At 35.3% G+C, this 18074-nt stretch overlaps 1 protein-coding gene and 1 pseudogene across 8 annotated transcripts in view; one reads left to right on the forward strand and one right to left on the reverse strand.

The window, feature by feature from the left end:
- Positions 1-9067, forward strand: part of SOCS5 (suppressor of cytokine signaling 5) — a 49875-nt gene extending 40808 nt beyond the window's left edge. For 6 of the 8 annotated variants that reach the window (XM_016142197.2, XM_016142196.2, XM_036224185.1 and 3 more), the window contains one exon: positions 4474-9067. In XM_016142197.2, coding sequence (XP_015997683.1) covers positions 4486-6096 — 1611 coding nt within the window. In that variant the 5' untranslated portion in view covers positions 4474-4485 and the 3' untranslated portion in view covers positions 6097-9067. The remainder of the gene's footprint in view (positions 1-4473) is intronic. The other 2 variants (XM_016142195.2, XM_016142193.2) reach the window with 1 other exon arrangement.
- Positions 9068-11944: 2877 nt separating this feature from the next.
- Positions 11945-12063, reverse strand: LOC118606068 (annotated as a pseudogene).
- Positions 12064-18074: the final 6011 nt, after the last annotated feature.

Below are 18074 nucleotides of genomic sequence, written 5' to 3' on the forward strand. Positions count from 1 at the left end.
GTCCCATTGAAATGAATTCCTGGAAACTACTTCAGTTGTTTTGTGGAAATTTTGTAATAGATACAACTTGGCAGGAAGAGGGCCATTGACTGTAGTCTTTAATTTTTTTATATATGTAAATTTTTCTAGTAATGGAATTTGACCTCTAATTTTCCATAATTCTAATTTATAGCTTATCCTGTTAAATATCATGTTGCAACAAAAGCTACTTAACTTACAACAGCATTACAAAACCAGTTTAAAATTATGATTGTCCTTGGGGAAGGAATGAGTTTTTAGAAATTTTTTTTGGATAGTTTAAAGATAGTTATGCAGGCATAGAAATGTGAAAGATTGTAATGGATGATGAACTTTCATTCTAAAATCAATACAATTGAAATTTAACACATTTTTAGCCATGTGTAACTTTATATAAAACCATAGAGTAATGGAGTTGTCATTTAGGTCTCAGGGTTTTTTAAAAGTTGAACAACAAAACAAAAGAACCTCAAAACTGACATTTTAAGTATTAAGATAGTTGAAATGCCTTCCTGATTCTTATGCGGACTCTTTTATGAATCATCAGAATTTTTTTATTCCCAATATTACAGCCTCCCACATAGCATTTCCCACATCAAGAAAAAATTCTGCTTTCTATCCCCAAAAGGTTTGGAAGCATAATAGTCTTTCTTTAAATTAGAATATTTTGTCACAATTTATCAACAGTATTCAGATCAGGAATAAAGAAATTACTAAATTTCATGTTTTATCTTTAAAACTGAACCCAAATGTTTAGTGTTAGAAACTGCCATCTATAACCTGGCAAGTACAAATGTTTTCTGCTTGTCTTCCTTGTTTAATTTATAAACAACTGTATAAGGAGATGAGTGCTTTTAAGTTTGGTTGCTTTCTAAAACAGACATGTTTCTGATATAATTGGCTTGTGAAAAGAATATGTTTAGATAGCTACAAAATATATATTATAAACATGGAGAAGAGAGACTTCTGGACCTCTTGAATATTACTCTTCTAGTGTCTATAGTGGTTTGGTTTATAATCTTAACACACTAGACCAGGGTCAGCAAACTTTTTTTGTAAAGGGCCAGGTGGAGAATATTTTAGGCTTCGCAGGCTACATGTGGTCTCTGTCAACGTTTTTGGGGGGCTTTTTTTTTTAATCCCTTTAAAAATGTAAAAACTAGAATTCATACAGAAATAGGCCACGAGCCATATTTGGTCTTCACGCTGCATTTTCCTGACCCCTGCTCTAGATCAGCACTGTCCAAAAGAAATATAATTTGAACCATATATGTAATTTCAAGTTTTTTAGTAACCACATTGAAAAAGTAAAAGGAAGCAGATGAAATTAATTTTAATAATATATTTACCCAGTTATATCATTTCAGTATGTGGCACTAGCCACATTTTAGGGGCTCAGTAACCACATGTATTGGACAGGACAGCTCTAAACCGGAGCTACTCAAAGTATTGGCCATGAATTGGTGCCAGTCTCTACAGTTCATTACCAGTCTGACAAGTTAGGTATAGAAATTAACATAATAAGCATTTAAAATATTTTATAGCAATTCGACAGTTATTTTTCTGATCATTCAATCTAATAGAAAATCGACACTTGCATTTCATGTCTGTTTTTACATTTCATATTTCCAGTAATTCTTATTATATTTCACCAAAAAATCAGTCTGCAAAACTAAAAAGAAACTGGCTCTACATTACGGATAGTTTAAGAGACAATGCTCTAGATGGTCTCTCTTAGGATTCTGTAGGCCTCCTGTATACATGACAAAAATAAAGAGAAATGGTGATGAAATTGTGGCAAGTAGTTTATTTAAAACCATTCATACCCCACTGCAGAGCAGTGTCCTTTTACTTCTGTCTTTTAGAGCTGCCCAAGCAGAAGGAGCTTTTCATTAGCATGTTAATGCTGATGGATAGATACCCAGGGATCATCAAAAACTTGTGGAAAGCCTCTAAAATAAAAATAAAAAAATAAAAAACCAGAGATTTAAAAATTCGAGAAAAAGTTACCAAGAAGAAACAGATAAAAATATTTGAAATGTTAAAAGAAAAAAAGCTGTTTTAAAATTCTGTGTCCTTAGAGAAATGAGATATTACATCCAAGAAGTTAAAATAGCAATTAAAAAGAATAGAAAACAAGAAAATGGTCTTGGAGATTAAAACTATGATAAGAAAAATTTAAATGCAATAGGAGTGTTGGAAAGTGATGCCAAAGAAATCTACCAAACAGTAGAAGAGGAAAAGAAATGCAATATTGACAAGAAAATATACGATAATCAGAAGAGAAACTAAGGTCTAGTATCTAATAAAAAGGGCTTTCAAGAGAGAAGGAAGAGGGCAGTGGGAAGGACATTGAAAAGACCCAGCAAAATAAATGTAAAAAAGGTCCACACTAAAGATAAAGAGAAGAAGCTACTCTTTTTCATGAAATAAAAACAGGTCATATAAGACTAAAAAGTCTGATATTGAGCATTGCAACAGCCCCACTAGAGTAATGCCATCAAAATTCTGAGTAAGTTATTTCCAACCTAGAAATTTCTCAACCAATAACAATATGAACATGTTACGTAGAAATGAGGAAATACCAGCAGAAATAGGTGAAAGAATTTAAAATAATTTCGCTTGATTCTCTGGGCATCAAGGATGGAAAGGATGTGGCAGACAGTGCTATTTTTTGTCATAAGCCATGTAGTAATGTTTGACCTTTGAACCCATAAAAATGTATGAATTAGGTAAAAATAAACAACTTAAAAATAAATGAGAATGAAACTAGGCTAGGAGGGGCTAGGTTATTGGAAGAGTACATCTACAAGGATTTTGGAGTCATCGAGAATGAGGCAAGAATTAGTCCTGTATATAATAGGACTGTGAGCAAAGAACAGAAATCATACTGTAAAAACAAAAAATGATAAAAGGCATATTCAGTTCAGATGGTATAAGCCTCAAAGAAGGCTTACAAAAAAAGGTTTTTGCAAGGAGAAGGAGGGAAAATGTTCTGATAAAGTTTAACAAAATTTAACAGTTCCATCTCATAGATTTTATTAGAATATGTACCACCTACCATGTAAACTCGTATGTATATATATGCTTTTAATAAAGAGTAATTTGAAAGTACCTTTCATGATTTCAGAGACAAAATCTCTGTTTTCATTGTCATTAGTCCAAGAGCATTGTTAGTCCAAGACCTCTTTCTGTAACAAACTAAAGGGAAGATATATCATTCAGTTTAAGAAAGTTTATTCTTTGTTGTTATCTTAACCTTAGTCAGCTTCTTGAAAATACAAGTATTTATGATAAAGAGGATTAGTCAGAATTATGGAAGGATCAATGACTCACCACTATTAAGAAAAAATACTCGAATAGCTTTTAAATATAGATTCTAAACTGTAAAGAATAATAAATAATGAGATAAACATGAACAAAAAATTCTGGGGGAAAAGAGTGCCATATTGCTTAAATGGCAAAATAGAAAAAAATATCTTTTTAAAAAAATTTCTGCTGTCATGTCACAAACCCAGTTGAATTTTAAGTTCAGGTTTTTCCATTTCTTCTAACATTGGCTTTTAGGTTATTGAAAGAGACTGTGCCTGTCAATATTGTAATTTTAAAATAATTTATTTGTAAAGTGCCCTAAACTGCTTAAAATTTTTATAGGAACAAGAATAAAGATGTCAAATTGCATGTTTTTCTTTTGTTTATTATTATAGTATCATAACTTTTTTCCTATTACTCTATTCTAAACTCTTCTAGAATTGAGAATTGAGAAGCTTAAAGACACCTTGCCATTTAAACTTGAATATTATATTTCTCCTATTGCCCTTTCTACTCAAACTGCTTCAAAATCATGGATAAAATTTGATACATTATAGGGTGGGGAGGGAAGATAGGGAATTTTGACAAGTGATTGACCTGTAAGCTTTAGATTGCTAGATGAGTGGAGTAGCAGTTTGGTAAATGAAATTGGGAAGATTGCTACTTACAGGTTTTTGAATTAGTTTTAATGTGTTATACAAATGTGGTCCTGATTATAACTTTTGAGAAGTTGAATACAGATATGCTTCAGCAATACAGAATCTATTTTTCCTTTTAATTAAAACTTGAGAATGTGCCTAAATTATGCAAAGTAAGGAGACAATCAGTGTCATAATGAAATTAAGGTTGATACATGATAAAAAGAAATCAGAGTTTAATTGAGAGGGTTTATTTCCTTTTCCCTGAGTTCTGAGTATTCTACTAAAAGGAAATGGTAAGTGAGGACTAGTTGAATAATGGTGCAGTGCCACAAAAGGGCCTGGTGACCTGACAGAATGTTCATCTTATCACTTTAGCACTGCGGTGTAAGGCGAATTCTTGACCAGCATCACTGACATTTCCATTGGGAAGGGAGGGTACTGTCTTTTCTATTTCCACATGCCACTTTAACTTATTTTTCTCCTTTTCCTGTTTCATCTTTAGGTCTTATAATCAATGGATAAAGTGGGGAAAATGTGGAATAACTTCAAATACAGGTGTCAGAATTTCTTCAGTCATGAGGGAGGAAGCCGTAGTGAAAATGTGGACATGAACTCCAGCAGATGTTTGCCTGTGAGAGAGAAAAACAGCAGTATGGGAGACTCCACTCCTCAGCAACAAAGTAGTCCCTTAAGAGAAAACATTGCCTTACAACTGGGATTAAGCCCTTCAAAGAATTCTTCAAGGAGAAACCAAAACTGTGCTACTGAAATTCCTCAGATTGTTGAAATAAGCATTGAAAAGGATAATGATTCGTGTGTCACCCCAGGAACAAGACTTACAAGAAGAGATTCCTACTCTCGACATGCTCCATGGGGTGGGAAGAAGAAACATTCCTGTTCTACAAAGACACAGAGTTCACTGGATACTGATAAAAAGTTTGGTAGAACTCGAAGTGGACTTCAAAGGAGAGAGAGGCGCTATGGCGTCAGCTCTGTACATGATATGGACAGCGTGTCCAGCAGAACTGTAGGAGGTCGCTCTCTGAGACAGAGGTTGCAAGATACTGTGGGCTTGTGTTTTCCCATGAGAACTTACAACAAGCAGTCGAAGCCTCTCTTTTCTAATAAAAGAAAAATACACCTTTCTGAATTGATGCTTGAGAAATGCCCTTTTCCTGCTGGCTCAGATTTAGCCCAAAAATGGCATTTGATTAAACAGCATACAGCCCCTGTGAGCCCACATTCAACATTTTTTGATACATTTGATCCATCCTTGGTTTCTACAGAGGATGAAGAAGATAGACTGAGAGAGAGAAGACGGCTTAGTATTGAAGAAGGGGTTGACCCCCCTCCCAATGCACAAATACATACATTTGAAGCCACTGCACAGGTCAATCCATTGTATAAACTGGGACCAAAGTTAGCTCCTGGAATGACTGAAATCACTGGGGACAGTTCTGCAATTCCACAAGCTAATTGTGACTCAGAAGAGGACACAACCACCCTGTGTTTGCAGTCACGTAGGCAGAAGCAACGTCAGGTATCTGGAGACAGCCACGCCCACGTCAGCAGACAGGGAGCATGGAAAGTCCACACACAGATTGATTACATACACTGCCTCGTGCCCGATTTGCTTCAGATTACAGGTAATCCCTGTTACTGGGGAGTGATGGACCGTTATGAAGCAGAAGCCCTTCTTGAAGGGAAACCTGAAGGCACATTTTTGCTCAGGGACTCTGCGCAGGAGGACTACCTCTTCTCTGTGAGCTTCCGTCGCTACAACAGATCCCTGCATGCCCGAATTGAACAATGGAATCACAACTTTAGTTTCGATGCTCATGACCCATGTGTATTTCACTCTTCCACTGTAACAGGACTTTTGGAACATTATAAAGATCCCAGTTCTTGCATGTTTTTTGAACCATTGCTTACTATCTCACTAAATCGGACTTTCCCTTTTAGCCTGCAGTATATCTGCCGTGCAGTAATCTGCAGATGCACTACATACGATGGCATTGATGGGCTGCCTTTACCGTCAATGTTACAGGATTTTTTAAAAGAGTATCATTATAAACAAAAAGTTAGAGTTCGCTGGTTAGAACGAGAACCAGTCAAGGCAAAGTAAACTCCCCTGTCCCAAAGGGCATTACTAGGTCTGCTTTTATGTGCATCAGACAGTACACCTATAGCAAGCACACGTATCAGTGTTAGGTTTTTTTCAGTACAGTATGTAAGCTTAGTGTTAGTATCTGTCAGATGCGATCTGCTGTTACTCAGAAAAACTTGGTGCCTATTGAGACAACAGGATAGAACTACAGGTATTCAGTAAGACTACAGAAACATTTTGCTGATTTAGCTAACCGTTTGGTTTTTAATGACTAGTAATTGAGTGAGGCAACTCTGGGGCATTTGCTATGAAGAATTCTATTTCTTACTGAAGAACAAATTGTTAATATTGGATGAGTATTTCAACAGTATGACTAATGTTTGAAATTATTATATTTTCTAAAAATGTTTCTATGACCTTCCAAAAAGTAGTGGTATTTGTAGTTACTATAAATCAAGCTTTGGAAGTCCAAAAAATAAAGACTGCCTTCCTTTGGGGGGAAAAATGCAATTATCTGGCCACAAGGGCATAGTGCAGTTCACTTAAGTGTTGGTAGAGTTTATAGTCAGTCTCCTTTTCTCTTCTTCAAAAGGTACTGTTAAGTAAACCAGGTATTCTAAGTAATAGTTCTTAAAATTTCAGACATATAAAATTGGTAGAAGAATTTTATTTAAAAGTCTTAGATATTAATTTTTTTAACGAGTGCTTTAACTTAAAACACATTGGGATTAGCTGCTGCAGTGTAGTCCTGTGTGTGATTTTTAAAGTTGACATGTGCAGTCTAATTGTTGATTCATTAACATCGGATCTTTTCCTAATACCCATGATGAGTTCGTGAACCATGGAGGAAATAAGACTAGAAGATGCCCAGACAAGTCAGATAATAACTACAGTGGTTGCTGATGTTAAGATTATTGTTAAACTGTAATAATTTGGATGGCAGTATTTATCTCTTTGTTGTAAACTCTCATAGCTGAATTGCTTAAGTACAATTTATAGAATTTCAGTGCAGTTAATTTTTAATGGCAAATCCGAAACCTAAATTGCAGATTTAAAAGGTACTGTACAACCATTGTATCTGTAAATAACTATACTTAGCACCTTTTTGTCACTTAGAATAGTATGCAATACTACTTGAGTGAGCTATTTTGGAAGTAATACCAAGTTCTAGTGTTTGCTTCTTAGAATTGAACTGAATTTATAGTTCTGTCCTAGACATTTTGCACTAAAGTAGTCAAATTCATTCTTGTGTCTTTCGTTAATGTGCTCTGTACCACTGGTGAGTGCTCCTTAGTTTCCTTACCTGCTGCTACAGAAAGTTATTTTACATCCTGATGGCTACTGCCAAGGCTACAAAAAAAGAAAAGCTATATTTGTATGCAACACTAACCCTTTGACTGCTAATATATGTTTCTGCTTGCTGTGCCTTGTTATGGCTGCTTTTTTGTGCTAATAAAGTATGTTTGGTGTTCTCCTTGTATATCTGCTGTTTTATACATTTGCAACAATTTCTCTTGTAAATGGAATGGTTTGGGGTTTTTAAATAAGCATTACTTGACAACTTACTATAGTCAATGCAGAATTACTGTACAGCCTTTGTTGACTTATTCCGAGTAAGCTAACTCTGAATTTAATGCTGTATATCTTTCCAATCATAATTACATATACTGTGGAACAGTATCCATACTTACTGCAAATTACTGTACAGTTTAGATTATAACAAGAAATGAACAGAGAAATATTGACTAAACCTATTGATTTCTCTGCTTATAAGTGAAAAATTGAAACTATCAATGACGTGTCATAATAAATAAGTATCTATAGCCTCCCACTGCACCAGAAACAAGTTAAATGAAGTCAGTGCCATTTATTGGTTTGGGGACCATCTTAATTAATAATAAATGCCCAAAATGTAGAACTTTAACCAAAGATTTGTCCATTTGAAAACAAAATGGGGATTGAAGGGACTTAGAATTCCTGCTATTTCTAATAGAAGTCCCTGAAGAACATATACCAAAGTGTTTGAGAACTTCATCCAAACCTACTTTAAAGCATTATGTGCAATTAAGTTGTTATGACATACTTATTCTGCATAATTGTTGGGTTCGTTTTCTTGAGCTTAAAATGTACCTGGAAAGTAAACCTCTTGAAGGAAAAGTCCATACTGCGTTTTGGAGAAGGACTATATATGCAAGCAAGATCTTGTTTTAAAGAGGTAACTTGAAACTCTATGAAAGCACTTGATGTTTTATATGCTTGTAGCAAATTGATGTTCTAATTGTAGTTTTATAGAAAGTATCAATGCTTTTATGTATTTCAGAACTTTCATATGTTAAATGGAAATTGTTTTAAATGTGTAAATATTTGAGTTTATGTAAGCATGTATACACTGTGCTAAAAGTCACTTATGTTTCAGTTTGTGTGTAATATTAATATGCAATATTTGGTTTAAAATTTTTTCTTAAAAAATCAGTGGCTTAACGTTTTAAAAAAGAAAAATCACCAGCATGAAATTGCACCTAAGTCTATATTCACTGTGTCTTTTTCTGGATCCCATTGTAGTGTGTCAACGAAATTTGTGTTTTTGTGGTCTTTTGGGAGAACATTTTAATACAAACCAGGAAACTCTTTAGAAGTTTAGACACATCCTTCATAGTGAAGGAATTAATTCAAAGACAGGTTACTCTGATTCATATTCATTCTCATTTTTTCACTTTATCATTCCCTCTCTACATATGTATATATACACATTTGTGATGTTAATATTACTTTAGACAATAATATTACCATCTGATTTCAAGTCATTTAGAGGCCTTATTCTATATATACATAGACTATCCTTGTATCATTCTAATTTAATTATCTGCACTTAAAGTTTAATCATGCTACTCTTAGTCTTGTTTGTAATACAATCACCTTATGAAAAGAAAGCATTCATCACTATTTTCTGGTTAATCACAGTAAAAAATTTTTGAAAAACTTGGTTAAATTAAGAGTCATAATTAAATTTATATTTCTTAGACAAAATTTAGCCCAAATAATCATACCTCACAAACTGATGTTTTCTTATGGTCTATTAGAATGTTTACATAAGATATATAATCGCTTGAACCATAAAAATTGACACTTCTGAGCTTCATTTTGACAAAATGTGAAGTTTATGAACCCTGCATTTGACATTTAGATCTGGATGCAATTTATGTTTATCCCAAGCTTCTTTTGCTCCTTAGCACTAAACAGTAATTTGGTAAGTTTTATTGATAGCGGTCTTAGATCTCGTATTTTTGGAGTAAAGAAAGCTGTAAAATTGCTTCTTGGTAGAGGAAAAGAGGCTAATGAGCGAATCAGGATGTCTGGGAAAGATGCAGAAACTATATCCATCCCTGAGAGTGTGTTAACACAGGGCACATCACACTAGTTGGTTCACTTATACTATACCCCATACAGTTTTACCTAAATGAAATTTTATAAAAATACGGAGGGCTGACCTAAAGGTGAGAAAAGTTTCTGTAGGGGACAATATTGCTTCTTGTGTGTGCATAAAAACTACTTATCAGTGAGGTTCAGGGGTGTTTTTTATATTCAACAGCTGATACAGAACATAGACTTTCTAAATGGTTTGTTCTAAGGAGGTTTGGAGTGAGATTTTTGTGGAAGGTGGGTGGTGGTTTTGGGGGGTAGGTAGAAGGGTTGCCATTGCAGAGTATGGATTATTTGAAATGAGTTTTCATGCCCAGGAAGCTTGGTTGAACATTTAGACTCATTTCAGCCATTAATTCAACAAATATTTTTTTGAAGACCCATGTGCCGGTCACCATTTTAGGTGATGGGTATACACATTGGGGTATAAGACATTTATATGATCATTAGGGGAATAGTGACCTGGAATGGTGAGAAGAGAATCATCACCAAGATCAAAGAAAACAGCATTTTGCAAAGGCCTGACCACTTAGGGCTCTGAGCCCATAGTAAGGAATTTAGATTTTATTCTGAAAGTGTTAGTAAGCCATTCAGAGGCTTTTAAGTAGGGGGAGTGACAAGGGCAAAATAAGGGAGACTGTTGCAGTCATCTGGGTGAGAGGAGGTGGGAGCCTGGACTGGGGTGGTAGTTGTAGGGAGAAATCATATTTTGGTGGTAAAGCTTGGCAGGATTTGGCAATGGATTCGATGTGAAGAAGAAATCAAAGATGGCAACAGTTTTGACCTGAGCAAAGACGATAGTGTCATGAGCTGAGAATTCAAGAAAACCAGTAAAAGCAAATTTGAGGGTGTAAATTGAATCCTGCCTTGGATATGTTGAGTTTTGAGATTCCTATTAATTATCCCAATAAATACATTGAATAGGCAATGGGATGTATGAATATAAAGTTAAGTGGGGGAGTAAAATAGGAGGTACTATATGGATAGTATTTAAAACCATAAGGCAGGGTGGCAATAGTTAGGAATTTTGCATGGGGTTAAGTATTTCGGGGGAAGTAATTACAGCAACATTTACCTTCATGTGTTAATTCAAGATTCTCTCTTTTGTTTTAAAGCCAACTACTTGCTTAACCTTGCTCTCATTTTAAAACGTTATCCACATCAAATTTGGTTGTCATGCTTTCCATGTCAAGTTTACTCGTGTATTTTTAGTACAAATTTTTATAAGAAATGGAAGTTCATTATGGAATATTTACTACTGAAAATCATAAAGAATCAGTACCAAATTAAAAAGTCCATATTATCATCTCTACTGTCACCAACCCCAACCTTCTGCCTCCCAACTCCCACTTGGTAATCTTCCAGAGGTAACTGCTATTAATGTGTATTGTATTCCCTTCCACTATTTCCATGCATTTTTAACAGTTAAGAAGATCAAAGTTTTTAAAATACAGATATAGATTGATGGTAACATGCAGAGATGGGAAGAGTTATAGGCCTCGAATCACTTTTAGAGGGTACACTCAGATGTGCTCCAAATTCTACTCTTCATCTGATTCAGTGTGGACCTCGTTTTCTTAGATCACTTCAGACATTAAGGCAGGTCAGTCAATGATTAGAATAACCGAGATTGCAAAGGCCCAGACAATAGATGTTTTCTTGAAATAAAATTTCATTAGAAGATGAGAACCCTCACCTCACAGATTTACAAACTAGTGAGGACATGGGCAAATATATAAATGTATAATGATAATTATGAAAATAGACCAAGCAAAAAGTAAGAAAAACTGGTTGCATGCTTGATAAGGAAAAAAAAACATGACCCAAGTGGAGGCAGAGGGATTTGATGTCTTGGATTTGTTTCATCACAAGAATGTCTAAGAATTTGACTTAGCAGAAGGAGGTAGAGAAGCAAGGTGGGGCAATAGAGTGGTCCGCAGCAAGTGGAGAGGGGTAGGGCTGAGGCGGAAGAACCCTTTGATTGTATCATTTGATATGAGAGACTGAAGAGTCTGGATGTATCTAGGTTCCTAAGCAAGATAGAATTAGAAATTATGCCAGAAACTCCAAATTTGAATATAACTGGGGGAGATTGGAGGCAGGAAACCCTGTGAGATTTGCCTAGATCAGACAACACTGAAATAAACTGAAGAGTGCATCTGAGAGAAGGAGCAGAAGAAAAAAGCAGCACAATCCTGGGTAAGGAAAAGCAAACAATTTGCTTGCATGCGAGGTTTCTCGTTAAATATGTCATAGTTTCTCATTTAAACAAATCATAAGAAAGTTAGTGTCTCCTATTTAATATGAATGTGTGTACTGTTTTTATTTTATTTTTATTTTTGGTTTTCTGTTTTCTTTTTTTTAGGCGAGGCAACCCTTGGTTGACCTCACAGATTGCAAGGACCGTGTCAGTTTACAATCTCTTGGTTTTTTATTTTTTCTTTTACACCTACAGCACATGGTCTTCCTAGGTGGTCTCCCATCCAAGTACTAACCAGGCCCGACCCTGCTTAGCTTCTGAGATCAGATGGGATTGGGCTTGTTCAGAGTGGCTTGGCCATAGTTGTCCTGCTTTTAAATAAAGCTAACTCGAGATAGCATAATTGAAAAGGTACCTTTTTAATGCAAAGACTAATATTTGATCAAATAAGGAAAACCACCACTTCTAGCTACAATTACATAGAAAAAAAAATAGGAAAATTAAGTAAAACCTAAACACCAAAAAAAAAAAAAAAATTGTACTTGACAAAAGTGCTGAGAAATGGTGGTGAAATAAGATTTAAGAGGCAGTTGTTGAATTTAATCCCCCAAGTGTTATTGTGATTGGTTACAGTAAGTGGTCACTTAATGTCACCTATAGGTTCTGCAGCCTTAAGCAAAGTGACACAATGAAACTGATTTTACCATAGGCTACTTGATATAAACGAGTTACGGTCCTATAGCATCCTATCAACATTACAACAAAGCATAATTTGAGACCTGCTGTGGTTTTTCTCATTTCTTAATTTTATTAAGGGAAAACAGCATTAAATTTTTATTTAGAAGTCAGTATTACATTTAGAAATATATTACTGCCTGACATTTATTTCTCTAGATATTTACTAAGCATCTCTAATGAGAAACCCAAGATTTTAGGGTATTTTTTAATAACGTGAATCACTGAAGGGTTTTTTTTCCTCATCTGTCTTAAAATATATACAATTATGAACTTAATATTATATTTTATTTAATTCTATTTTTTAGGATGAATTTTAAATGTTTAGTGCTTTTCTCAAGCTCTAAGATATTTTAAAAAATCAAACTGGAATAATTAAAAGTTTTGTCACCTAATTTTATAAATATTTTTAGGTGCCCTTGGATATAATTGAGATAGCATTGAATTTTAATAACATTACAAGAATAGAGAAATACTTTGCTATAGTAGTTTCAACACTGAATGATATAAATTTGTAAATTAAATCTTTAAAATATTGTCTTTTTGCAAGTTCTTTCCTAATGCTGATAATAGGATTTGAAGGCCAAAAGTAATTCTTAAAATTTGGCTATGCTAATTTTTTCATTCTTCAAATATATATTCTGAAAGGTAGTTTAATTTATTGGTGACATGAACAAAATAAATGTAAGGGCCTACGTTTGATCTATAAACAATTCTGTCAGAGGCTAGGTGACATGCCTAAAATAACCCCAAAGAAAGCTGCCAGAATGTCTTCCTGGCCAAGCAAACAAACCATGTACATACTGACAGATGATTATGTAATAGGGAAGATGTACCTGAGTTACCTGGGTCTAATCCTTTACTTGTCTTTGATACCTGACTTAGAGGGGTCAAGTAACTTGTCCAAAGTCACAGAGAGTGAATGTCAGAGGGAGAGTTCAGACACAGGTCTGAGACCAAAACCTAAGCTCTTACCCACTACACTTTACTTTTTGGATCCTAATTTTTGTCAGCCAAATTATTTCTTTTGACACTTTGTCCTCTTTTATTGTCATCTCAAAATGACAATAGATTGTTACAACTGATAAAAATAGATTCTAAACCATTGATAAAAGTGTTGAAAGAATAGGCCACTAGGGTCTCCTTGATTTATAATCTCCAATGATCTGGGGAGTGTTCCTGTCTGTTTCTCCAATTTTATCTAGCACGACTCTGTCTTGCTCTCTACTCTCCTGTCACGCTGGCCTTCTCTCAATGCCTCCAGCACTTCATTGTCTTTCCCACTTCAGGGCCTTTGCACATGTTGCTCCCTCCCAAAATTCTCATCTTCCTACTCTTCCTCATAGCAAAATAGATTCTGCTCACTTTTTATATCTAAGCTTGAATGGCACCTCCTCAGAAAGACCTGATCATGCCATATGAAGATTTCTCCTTTATTATTCTCTATCTTTGCCCTGCCTTTGTTTTCTTCAGTTTTTATTACAAAAGCTTACAAATATTTTATTTATTTGGGTTTTGGGGTTTTGACTCTCCCTCTTGAGAAACTCTGAGAACAGAGACCATGTATCTCTTGTTTGCTATTTTATCCTCCGTACCTAGCAGAGTGCTTAACACAGAGTAGACACAATATTTGTTATAAATTAACAAGTTAATCCACTTAATTGTATTTCTCTACTGATAAAACTATGAAAATCTTATCACATGTCCTAAAATCTGTATTGCTCTACCTATTTCCATAATATGCTGTTTAATATGTCTTGTCCTAGGAAAAAAGATAAGTTTTTTGGTGAACCCGTGCTGGTTCCCAGAGATTACCACTCTCTTTTCTAAATTCTCACAAGCCCTACCTTTAGTTATCCACCCCGAATGTTGCCCAGGATTATGCCAAATTCATTGGTCTGAAGTTTGTGGAACCTCCTGCCTCTCCTCTTTAAAGCTAGACTCTAGTCTCCCAGCATGCCTTCCATTTTCCTCAACACCTCTGATGACTCAGCCTTCAGAGACCTTCTTTGGGGACTCTTAGTTCTCTGGAAAACATTAAGCCAAGGTATTTGAACATATTTATAGCAGCTCTGTTTTTTCTAGAATCTCTTCATCCTTTTGGACCATCAATTCCTTCTGGCCGGCATTTTTCAGAATAGGAATTGGATAGCTGAGGTTTCCCATCATCCTTTAACATTTTACCACTGACTCTTTAGACATCATCTACTTATCTCAAATATAACAAACTGCGTGTTTAAATCGAAATGCTTTCCTGGTAGTAAGATCAGATATCTTTGTTAATGCATTTGGATGATAATTTTTAAACATGTCACAGCTGTGCAGGTTGCTCCCACTATCCCAAAGTAGAGCGTTCCTATGAAACTTCATAAGCCAAAATGATGTAAAGCAAAGAAATAATTAAGACATGTCTTACTAATGAATGCACAAAATAAGTCAAGACACAGCACTGATGCTCGCAGACACAGTTCAAAGCTCTGGCGGCTTGATGCTGAGATGTGGAGTGCGGTTCCAAGGGAAGGAGCCTGGCGGGCCACTCTCACACTCTCACCGCTGGGGGGGAGGGATCGGGGGGGGGGGGGGGTGGGGGCGGGTGCGCTGCCTCTATAATGGCTCCCTGTAAAGTAAACGCTGAACGCTTTTTGTCGTTAAAGTGAAAATCCTCTTTAGATTTCCTTCAGTTAGCAAAGGCAGGTACTAATGTAGATCTTTCATTAAAGTGAAGTGGAGTCATGTGAACTTTGGAAAAATACCTGTATTTAAAAGAATACAGTTAGGTATTTTATCAAAAGCAGAAAATTAGAAATATGCCATATCTGAAACTTTTAACCCCTTTCCCATTTAGAAAAAAAATGTCCCTCACTGCCAGCATTAATTTAACATCAGGCATAGGAATACTATGCTTTCTAGGATTTGACGTTTTCAAAGATGGAGAATTACTATATTTTAGAAATGGAAATATCACTACTAAAAACATTCTATAAATAGAATGATGTCATTTGTTTTCAAAGACTATCAATATACTAGAGTGATACAAAAATAATAATAAAAGCAAGATATTTCATGGCAAATTTTGGGGTTAAGGTTAGGACCATAATCCACAAATTATCTTGGGGTGAACACTGCTTCCACGAACAAGTATTCTTGGGGCAAATGGGAAATAGATTAAAATTGTTTCAGAGTACATTTCCTACAAAAAATATAAATTGTGTTTTCTGCCTGAATATACAGAATGCAAGGCCCTGGGGATGATAAAATCAAATGGACACATCTCTACTTTTTTCCCCCTTCATTTCTTTCCCCAATCTTGTTTTCATACTTAGTGTTTAAATCCTTTTCCTTTATATGGTGTGATTTTTTAAAACGTGCATTTTTTTTTCAAAGTTCTTTTGGTAGCTTCTAGTGAGTTCCAAGACAAAGAAGGAATATGATAGATGATAGGGAGGTAGGTGAGAGAGAGAGAAGTAATTGCTTTTATGACCTTAAAGCTTTTTAGTAAAGCCACGAAAGAATGCTGCTTTGGAAATGAAGAGCTACTCAAAGTAAGGCATCGTGTTTTCAAATAGACTGTGATTATAGTCTCAGTTCACCCACTTGAACCTCTAGTGGTATAGGATTGCTATTTCTTCAATCATTAAATGAGGGAAGAGACTCAAGGGGACTGACTCATGATCATATTTGAATGGATGAAATGTAGATATGGAGTCTATTCTCTCTTGTGGTGTAGGCACAAAGCTATCCATCCATATAGCTTTAAAAAAGAGCTAAGGAGATTATTAATATGATGACCTTCCTGTGGTGAATGGAGAAACCCATGGATAATATGCAGAACAAACGAGTGCCTTGGGAAACACTAAGGCACTAGTCTTATGTCATTGGACGTCACTATACCTGTGAAATAACAGGCTATAAATTATATGGCACTTTGTCATTTTTTTTCAGCAGAAAGCAATGCCCTTAAATAAACATATGAGACCTTCTGAGAATTTAGGGAGTTGGAAGGAGGGGGTGGTAGCAGACTTGCGTCCAGCTTGGAAGACTCGACCACTACTCATGTCATCTTGGTCAAATCACAATTTCTCTTGGCCTTTGTTGCTTGTCATAAAATATCTGCCTATTTCACAGAATCATATTTTGGAAATTATCTCAGATAAGAAATGGCAGATAAAGCACCGGTCATTTTCAGAACTCTGCGACATTTGGAAAAATGAACATTTCGTAATTTGTGTACATGAGTTACTGTAAGACCGATTTACTGAAAGTAATTTTTAAGCTAAGAAAGTTGTTCTTTTTATAACACTTTTCTTCTGATAAACTCTAATTTCTTTGCTGTGTAGCTATGGTCAGACTGCCCAGGTCATGCCTCAGCCCAGCTACCTACTAACCAGTAAGTTTCTTAACCCCCCAGGTTTATTTTCTTCATCTATCTCATTAAAAATATGCATGTTTAAAAAGATCACACCATATGAAGGAAGAGGATTTGAACACTACCACCGTGTGGTGTGGGAATACTATATTGAATGATCCTTGAGAAGTGCGTACATAGCACAGTGCCTGGCATATAGTAAGTGCTCGGTAAATGTCATTATTGTTTTTGTTATCCTTATATCCATCACGCATATTACCCCATTAGTAGAAGTGCCAAACTGAAATCTAGAGTTGCTGATCACAATTGGGTTTTCCTTTTTTCTGCTGAAAGCTTGACTGAAATATAAATTCAGCCAGTATTTCTCTTACACACTGTTGATTTAATGTGGAGTTTCATTGAGGGACTTAGTCAAAATGTTGAAGCCTTATCTCTAAATCTTGCTCAGAAAATTACTTGGAAGCAGGATAAAACCAATCATAATTCTATTCGAATTTTTATTTCAATGCTTATAAAATGTTTTAGTTTTTCCATAAAGCAAAAAAAAAATTATCTCTGAAATTAATAGAAGTATAGTTATTACAAACTTAGTTTATGTTTTACATCATGGTAGAAATGTAGCAATACACCTAGAAAAGTTTCATCAACATTTAATTATTTTTCTCTAAATGCACCATTCTATTTTATAACCTTGGCTATGACCATAGAACTGGGACACACACACACACACACACACACACACACACACACACACCCACACACCTGGCATGAGGCATGGCTGCAATAAACCGTAAGACCTGTCGTAGCCGTCTTGTACCACCAATGCAGACGATCACAACTGTCAGCTTGTAGGAAATCCACATTGTTATCAACTGCTGCCTGAGACTTTGAAAACCAGTGTGGCTCCTTTCGTGATTGAGATTTCTGAAAAATTCTCTGTGTCCCTTTTCATCACATTTGTCACTCTCCATTTTATACACAGAATCATTGCTAAGCTGTTACTGGGGGCCTCTTGAGGGCAGAGACCTTACCATTATGTTTCCAGCTGCATCCCTGGTACCCAGCCCAGTGCTTGGCTCATGGCAGGCACTCAGAAAATATTGGTTGAAAGAAAGAAAAAGTTTTCAAAAATAAAGTAATTTAAATATCTATTATGCATATATTTAAAAAGCGTAACAAATGATCTTTTGCCCTAAAACCTAAATCTCTTCAATTTGAAGGGAAAGAATAAGATAGCATTGTGTAACTGCTAGTTTTACCTTACTAGTTTTTCCA

Source organism: Rousettus aegyptiacus, unplaced genomic scaffold (genome assembly GCF_014176215.1).
Source record: "Rousettus aegyptiacus isolate mRouAeg1 unplaced genomic scaffold, mRouAeg1.p scaffold_m13_p_7, whole genome shotgun sequence".
Lineage (NCBI taxonomy): Eukaryota > Metazoa > Chordata > Mammalia > Chiroptera > Pteropodidae > Rousettus > Rousettus aegyptiacus.